At 44.1% G+C, this 9185-nt stretch overlaps 1 protein-coding gene across 1 annotated transcript; it reads left to right on the top strand.

The window, feature by feature from the left end:
• The first annotated feature begins 1550 nt into the window (after positions 1–1550).
• LOC125552266 (berberine bridge enzyme-like Cyn d 4) lies at positions 1551–3665 on the top strand. The gene is made up of 2 exons (XM_048715763.1): positions 1551–3344; positions 3452–3665. Exon 1 carries the CDS (start codon positions 1630–1632, stop codon positions 3328–3330), a length of 1701 nt encoding a protein of 566 aa, XP_048571720.1. The 5' UTR covers positions 1551–1629; the 3' UTR covers positions 3331–3344; positions 3452–3665.
• The last annotated feature ends 5520 nt before the right edge of the window (positions 3666–9185 follow it).

Below are 9185 nucleotides of genomic sequence, written 5' to 3'. Positions count from 1 at the left end.
GAAGAAGGAGCGACGTGGTATCAGGCACGTCAACAATGGCGGGTCTCGACGACATGGAGCAGTGGGGTCTTGATAGTGGGCGCGTGATGATGGACACACGCATGATGGTGGCATTGTCTGATGTCGTGGTGACGTCGACGACAGCTAGGCCTGGGAAGGTCAATGCGTCAGTACAACTCTAAAGATGGATTGGTGGAAGACGATGGCGGTGGTGATGGCGTCCTGGACTAGGGGGTACCAACCTAGTCGGTCTACAGTTCTCGGGCCGGGCCTTCATGCCCTGGCTCCCATACGGCAAGACTCTGAGAGCTTCATGCCTATGTGTGTTCAAGACTGGCTCTACCGAAGACTTGGCGTGTACTCCAAGATGTTTCCTACCATCTCCATGCGCCCCATGGATACTGACCATGTAACCCTAGATGCCCTACCTTGCGTGTATATAAGCTAGAGGGTTTAACCTATAGAGGAGATCCAATCACAATTACATTCACCTAGCCCTAGGGTTAGATCTCTCCTTACGATCTCGAGGTAGATCAAGCTTGCACTCGATACATCATCATCAATACAATCAAAAGCAGGACGTAGGGTATTACTTATTTGAGAGGACCCGAACCTGTGTAAATATTACCCCCTTCGTCCCTGTTACCAATGATCCAAAATCCATAGCTCGGGACCCCATACCCTGAGGTTTGCCGGTTTTACCACCGACATTGGTGCTTCATTGAGAGTCCCGACATGAGATCAACAAAGGATCGATGGGATCGTCGGTTAACGACTCGAACCCTTAGGGCACTGCTTATGTCCAGCTTTAGCAACAAGGAAGGAGTCTTTGTCCGGTGTAGACGTCGGGCGAAGCCCCAAACAAACATAAAGTTATCATGAATACTTCTTGATTTGGTGAACGCGCTTTGAGAATAGGACACCAGCCCATTCATGAACGGAGCTAGTCGAGTTGCCATGAATTTTGCAGAATCTTTGGGAAAACATGGATGAGACCGATGGGGCGGAAATGTGATATGTCCTCAGCACCCTCCTTCTTTGGTAGTAACACTACGTTAGTTGAGTTCAACCAATGCAGGTTTGTAGTATGGAGAGTTGAGAAGGAGTTCACTTATCACGAAATGAGATAAAAAGAATGTATTTAGAACTAAATATGTCTATATACATTTATTTATTTTTACAATTATTCCCTCTCTCTCATAATATAAAAGAGTTTTTTACATTTATGGGACGGAGGGAGTATTTTCGAACCAAGAAAGTACATTTTAGTGATGTGACGTGACACGATGTGATGGAGCAATTTTAGGTGTGTTGGAAATACCGAGCAGTTGGCCTGTCGAATCATGGCGTGCTAAGCTTCGACACTGTTAATCAAGCCGTTGGTGCTAGAAAGCAAACTTCAGTACATCGTCAGATTTTGCATCGTCCCTGAATCGGCCGCGCATCTGTCGTTCGCAAAGTAGTTTCGTTTTCTCCTCTCCAGACTTCAGTCACCTGTCACCATCAGCGTGAGCGTGAGGGGAGTCCACCTATACCATATTCAAAGCCAACTAGAACACCTTGATCCTATCACCATTCTCCCGCTGATAATTGCTTAGGCAGAGCAAGGGGAGCCAGGGCAAGAAGACGATGCGGCCATTCACGCGTCTCTGTCCCCTCCTCCTCCTGCTCCTCCTCGTCTCGCCTTCGTCCCCGCAGCCGCAGGAGCTCCAAGAAGAAGAGGGCGGCCTCCACGAGAGCTTCCTGCGTTGTGTGTCCCGCCTCTCGCCGGACACCGCCGACCCGTCCGAGCTCGTCCACGCGCCGGCGGACGCCTCCTACCCGCCCCTTCTCGCCTCCACCATCCAGAACCTCCGCTTCGCCTCGCCTCAGACGCCGAGGCCATCGCTGCTCCTCACGCCCAGGACCGTCGCCGAGGTGCAGGCGTCCGTGGCCTGCTGCAAGGCCCACGGCCTCACCGTCCGCGCCCGCAGCGGAGGCCACGACTACGAAGGCCTATCATATCGCGCGATCCGTCCCAGCGGCGGCCGCCCGTTCGCCGTCATCGACGTCGCCGCGCTCCGAACAGTGCGGGTCGATGCGGAACGCCGCGTGGCGCGCGCCCAGCCCGGGGCCACCCTTGGGGAGCTCTACTACGCGGTCGCGGAGGGGAGCGGTGGTGAGCTGGGGTTCCCCGCCGGGATCTGCCCCACGGTCTGCGTCGGTGGGCACCTCAGCGGCGGCGGATTCGGGCCGATGATGCGCAAATACGGCCTGGCCGCCGACAACGTCGTAGACGCCGAGGTGGTGGACGCGGGAGGGAAGCTCCTGAACCGGTCAGCCATGGGGGAGGACCTCTTCTGGGCGATCAGGGGCGGCGGAGGAGGAAGCTTCGGCATCGTCGTTTCTTGGACCGTGAGTCTGGTCCCCGTCCCGAGCGTCGTATCCGCCTTCACCGTCCGTCGGCTACTCCGGCATGGTGACGAGGACGAGGAAGCAATGCTCCGTCTCCTGACCAAATGGCAGCTCGTGGCACACGCCCTCCCGGACGATCTCTTCGTCAAGCTGGAAATGGAGCCCAAGGTCGATGACGGCGGCAAGAGACGGCCATTGGTGGTGTTCAAGTCATTCTTTCTTGGCAATTGCAGCGGGATGGTTACCCAAATGGGCATCCATTTGCCAGAACTAGACATTAAGCCAAGCGATTGCAGAGAGATGAACTGGATTCAGTCGATGCTCTACTTCTACGGCTACACCAATGGCCAACCGGCAGAAGTGTTTCTGGACAGAACACTCCAACCCAAAGAATACTACAAGATCAAGCTAGACTACCTGACATCGCCAATTCCGGCAACCGGTCTAAGCATGTTGTTCACCAAGATCGTCGAACACCAGGGCGGCTCGATCGATATCGACCCCCAGGGCGGCAGGATGAGCGAGATACCAGAATCCGACACGCCGTATGCGCACCGCAGAGGGTACCTCTACAACTTCCAGTACTATGTCAAGTGGGGAAGTGACAAGAACGTGTCATATGAGGAGAAGCATTTGGGTTGGGTCAGGGGGGTGCATGAGCTCATGACACCCTATGTGAGCAATAGGCCTAGAGCTGCATACATTAACTTCAGGGACCTGGACTTGGGGCAGAATGTGGAGGGCAATACAAGCTATGAGGAGGCCAAGGTGTGGGGGAGAATGTACTTCAGGGGAAACTTCAGGAGGTTGGCAATGGTGAAGGCAGAGGTTGATCCTGACCAGGTGTTCTGGAGTGAGCAGAGCATCCCTCCTCTGGTTGTGGCCAGGAGGAAGAGGAAGGGACAGAGGCATGGTGGATTGGTTTTAGAGATTTGACAGTTCAACCGCAGGTTTGTGTTCCTTCTAGCGTATGTTTCTCAAAAAATAAGAAACAAAATCCACTTGCCTCGTCTCTTGCAATGATGTGCCGAATTATGCTGTCGTTTTCTGTTTGCAGGATTAAAAGAAACTAGATGATATTCCGCACGGTGTTGCAGAATTGTTTTGTAATATACTCCCTCTGTCCCATAATATACGAGCTTTTTTGACACTAGTGCAATGTTAAAAATGTTCTTATATTATGAAACAGAGGGAATATTTCAATGATATTTGGTTGTATGCAACATGAATATTTGAAGTAATAATAGGAGAATCAAAGCTGAAAATACATATGATCATGGTGTTTGATTATTCTATAGTTGTAAATTATTTATTAAAGTATAAATAACAGAATAAAAATTGAAATTATCATGCATGTCATGTATGTTTGTATGTAAGGTCGACATTTTCTCCATACATGTTTCATATTGAGGTGAAATGTTTACATGTTAAGAAAAACGCACCCAGCCCATATGTGGGACTAGTAAACTTCTAAGAGACATAAATAAACAAATGCACTTTTACTCACATATGAGACCTAAAGCAAATAAACAAGTACGCTACTACTTTCATGTGAGACAAATACTTGCAGAATGCACAAATAACAAATGCAAAATGTGAATCCAATTCAAAATTATGCTCTTGTTTTCGGTTTCTCTTTTCAACCAACTCTTCCAATTCTATATCACAGAATAAGAAAGTGAACAAATTGTAACTCCAAAGCGATAGTAGTCCTTGCCGTTCTACCCGATCGGCGACCTTGTACGGTCAATCCACTAATGCCTATTCTAACATGTACCCAACATTCAGAATGTTATGTCTTGCAAAGAACCTACGGATGGCTTAAGATTCACCAATGCATGCAACTTGATCTTTAGTTATATTTTCACTATTTTTAATCATGAATCACATGCGAAGGCCGCAGGACACCAACGTATTTTGACGACTTGCTAAGGCAGTGACCCAACTCCTCATATTTTATAGTTTTGTAGCAACGCACGTGCATTGTGCTAGCACATATAAAATTTGAACTCCTGGGATTTTGGCTCATTCACACCCCCTCCCTCTCGAAAACAACACACTAACATATGAACAAATTAATGTAACAACTACCCTAAGCATTCTTTAATGAAAACTAGATGACCTGGTTGCGCCAATGGCACAAGAAGCGAGTTAGAAGCGATGTTCGTAGTGAATAAGTAGGAAACATAAATGGAAAGATGACGCAATGTGGAATGTGGATTGTATTACAGATAGTAGAATGGCTTAAACCAGTTAACGTAAGATGCTAATTAAAACTAAGAATTATTGTATCGATAACCATTTTATATGCACAAAGATCATTTCATTATTGGACAAGGAGAAAACAAATATGTTCATGCCATATTGTTCGAAGCCACTCTCAATAAAATAGCGTCCATTATGACATGAACCGTTTTTAATAATCTGGAATCATAGATATCTAAACAAGCAACATCCATCTTCAGGACCTGTTGCATAAGAAATGGCCTCTCAGGAACCATATCCATTCAAGTAGGCTATAAAGGGAAAGAAAGATAAAGATAAACTATTAACAATATTGATAGCATGAAGCAAGACATATGGAAACTGAAGCAAATGTGTCACAGATTGCAGAAAAGTATTTCAACCATGAAGATGGGTACAAAAGCTAATATCGCGCTTATTGTTACACAACCGATTAAGTATAAATAAGTGAAGCATTCATTGGTGTACAATATTAGCATGCAGGCCTAGGACATGTTTCCTTCCTTAGTCCATCTGGAGCAGCCCGTATAGTTATTATCTCTGGCATATCTTGGTTTTCAGACCATCTGCAGATGCCCATATAGTTAAAAGGCCAAATGGCACAAAATACAAATTCAGTTGAGGAGATATTAGCAAATAAATGCTTAGCATTACAGATAGTACAATGACAATCAATTTTTTGCTACTGAAGTGCATGTCCTTGTCTCTTCTCAGACCAAGATGACACAATGAGGTATCATTTGTTTCCTAATTACACTGTAACCTGAAATCTGTGTGCATATGTGCATGGGCACATCCATTTATTCCTAATAGGAAAATATGCCAAAACAATATTAGCATGCAGGCCTAGGATATGTTTCCTTCCTTAGTCCATCTGGAGCAGCCCGTATAGTTATTATCTCTGGCATATCTTGGTTTTCAGACCATCTGCAGATGCCCACATAGTTAAAAGGCCAAATGGCACAAAATACAAATTCAGTTGAGGAGATATTAGCAAATAAATGCTTAGCATTACAGATAGTACAATGACAATCAATTTTTTGCTACTGAAGTGCATGTCCTTTTCTCTTCTCAGACCAAGATGACACAATGAGGTATCATTTGTTTCCTAATTACACTGTAACCTGAAATCTGTGTGCATATGTGCATGGGCACATCCATTTATTCCTAATAGGAAAATATGCCAAAACATCGGTCAGTTTCTCTTTTGAGCTGGAAATACCAATCACTTGGCTAATAGGCATGCAGACACCTCTAATCTAAATAATAGAGGAATTGAAAAATCAGTCACTATGATTTTATTAACTATATACATATACATTCCAGTCAAGCGCCTTTCTAGAAAGTGAAATGCTATACATCAGTTTAGAAGTGAATTTCACGGATAATTGTTCATGTCGCTTGAATCATAATTGAATCGATAATATGATTTTACATGTCACATTATTATGCTAACTGGGATTGTAGTAGAAAAGGCAGGATAACAGTACTATACTCCACTCTTTTTCCTGTTGGGAAGAACCACCTCTCCTATCCCATTCTCTGAATTCTCATACAGATAACCATCAATTTTCTCTTTGTTCTTTCCATTTTATTTCAGTAGCTACTTCAATTCATATGATTGGCTTTGTTTCATTGATGGACCCTAAGGTTAATGCATGAACTTGCTAAAATGTTCAGATTGACACGGTTACTACGTTTATTTCAATAGTGGTGCTTCTGCATTAACATACGTACCTAAGGTATGGATGACTGTTTACAAACCTGAGTCATAATACATGGGTGCTCCTATTGTCAGAAAACATGGATCGCTATAACTCTAAGTTGAACTCACCATTTTTTCCAGGAACTTAAATGCAGAGAAAACGCATAATTAAACTTTTAAGCAAAAAAAAGAATTTCTCATATCTATCTGAAACTCCTTGACCGTCAAGAAAGCATGTGTATATTTTTCTCAAAAACCAACTAACCATTTGAATCAATGATCACAACCTGAATCATATATTAGCTTATAATACATGGGCGCTCCTATTGTCAGCAAACATGGACTGCTACAACTCTAAGTTGAACTCACCATTTTTTCAGGAACTTAACTGCAGGAAAAGACGCATAATTAAACTTTTAAGCAAAAAAAGAATTTCTCAGATCTATTGATAATCAATAAACACCGCAAGAGCATCATGCATGAACATAAACGTGTCCAACTAAGAAGCCACATGTTAGAGGGCATCTTCACCCGAAGCATATCAAACTAATTACCTCTAGATAGTTGGGTGAGGCAGAGGCGTTGGAGGAGAGGACTCACAGGGTGTGCTGATTGGCATGACGCAATTTAATGTGTATATGGCACAAAAACAATTATTAAGCAACATCAGTAAGAAAAGTGAGCATCTAAACAAATCTCAGTATTGCAAAATTATTGTAAGCAGATCCACATCATGTGCATGTCTATAGTCTCATACACAGCCTACCCGCAGTCTATTGTTTGGGTCATCCTAGAGAAATCTAGGATTGTAGGAAACACAATATAATGTACCTGTAGTTTGAAATCTTTGTCGAGTTTTGCAGATTTGGCCTGCCCGAGCCTTATAACTGAAGCAACACATAAAGGATATTTATAATGAAACAATATTAGTTATAGGACTATAGGCAACACAAAGTAATCTACCTGTACTTTGAAATCTTCACTGAACTTTGCAGGTTTGATTTGCCCAAGCCTAATAACTGAATGAAGACATAGAGGTCATTGCTCCAGGGTCTTCTCAGATTCAATTCGAATATAGAAGAAGTGAAAGTGCAACTATCCCTGGGTGGTTTTGGTAATTCCTAACAACATATAGCTCATTGAGCTAACATTATTCCAAAATTAATATTTCAGAAAAAGCTCAATGAAATGGCATGGCATGGATGAGGAAAGTGGATCCCTCAAAATTCTAAGGACAAAAAGTTTGGCTCAAGCTTCAAGATCAAGACTCTACATTTTACATTTTAGTGATCCAAGATCACATTGAGTCTATAGGAAAAGCCAATACTATCAAGAAGGGATGAGGTGTTGCTTAATGGCTTGCTTGCTCAAAGTGCTTAGTGATATGCTCCAAAACCCTCAACTACCTTCCCACATCCACATATGACCTAAACCAAAAGTCAAACTCGGCCCCACCGATTCTATCTATCCGGCGCCACCGAGTTTCAAATGTCATAGCCACTGCCACAAACCCTAACAATTCAGTTTCACCGATAGGGATCTCGGTCTCACCGAGATGGGATTGTAATCTCTCTGTTTCCCTTCGTAATGTTTCGATCTTACCGAGATGAGCGATTGGTCCCACCGAGATTGCAATGTAAACTCTCTGTTTCCCTTTTTGTAACATTCCGGTCTCACCGAGATGAGCGAATCGGTCCCATCGAGTTTACCTGACCAACTCTCTGGTTAGCTTATTACCAAAATCGGCCCCACCGAGTTTGTGTAATCGGTCACATCAAGATTACGTTATGCCCTAACCCTAACCATATCGGTCCTACCGAGTTGCATCTCAATCCCACCGAAAATCCTAACGGTCACTAGGTTTGCTAAATCGGTCCGACCGAGTTTAACCATTCGGTCCCACCGAGTTTGGCAAATTGTGTGTAACGGTTAGATTCTGTGTGGAGGCTATATATACCCCTCCACCCACTCTTCATTCATGGAGAGAGCCATCAGAACATACCTACACTTCCAATACACATTTTCTGAGAGAGAACCACCTACATTTGTGTTGAGGTCAAGATATTCCATTCCAACCATATGAATCTTGATCTCTAGCCTTCCCCAAGTTGCTTTCCACTCAAATCTTCTTTCCACCAAATTCAAATCTTGTGAGAGAGAGTTGAGTGTTGGGGAGACTATCATTTGAAGCACAAGAGCAAGGAGTTCATCATCAACACACCATTTGTTACTTCTTGGAGAGTGGTATCTCCTAGATTGGCTAGGTGTCACTTGGAAGCCTCCGACAAGATTGTGGAGTTGAACCAAGGAGTTTGTAAGGGCAAGGAGATCGCCTACTTCGTGAAGATCTACCGCTAGTGAGGCAAGTCCTTCGTGGGCGACGGCCATGATGGAATAGACAAGGTTGCTTCTTCGTGGACCCTTCGTGGGTGGAGCCCTCCGTGGACTCACGCAACCGTTACCCTCCGTCGGTTGAAGTCTCCATCAACGTGGATGTACGATAGCACCACCTATCGGAACCACGACAAAAACATCCGTGTCTCCAATTGCGTTTGAATCCTCCAAACCCTTCCTTTTACATTCTTGCAAGTTGCATGCTTTACTTTCCGCTGCTCATATACTCTTTTTGCATGCTTGCTTGAATTGTGTGGAGATTGCTTAACTTGTGCTAAGATAGCTAAAATCTGCCAAGAACTAAAATTGGGAAAAGGCTAGATTTTTATTTGGTCAAGTAGTCTAATCACCCCCCTCTAGACATACTTTCGATCCTACAAGAAGCATAACTGATGAATTCATAGAAATAATCTTATTTTCAGAGGTACCAGAAAGCACAAAGAAATCT

The sequence above is a fragment of the Triticum urartu genome, chromosome 4 (assembly GCF_003073215.2).
Source record: "Triticum urartu cultivar G1812 chromosome 4, Tu2.1, whole genome shotgun sequence".
NCBI lineage: Eukaryota > Viridiplantae > Streptophyta > Magnoliopsida > Poales > Poaceae > Triticum > Triticum urartu.
The sequence above is the reverse complement of the archived record's forward strand: the minus strand, read 5'-3'. Positions and strand labels throughout refer to the sequence as shown.

Excerpts from the sequence above, each read along its gene's own strand:
- LOC125552266 (XM_048715763.1), top strand. The coding sequence starts at position 1,630 with ATGCGGCCATTCACGCGTCTCTGTCCCCTCCTCCTCCTGCTCCTCCTC.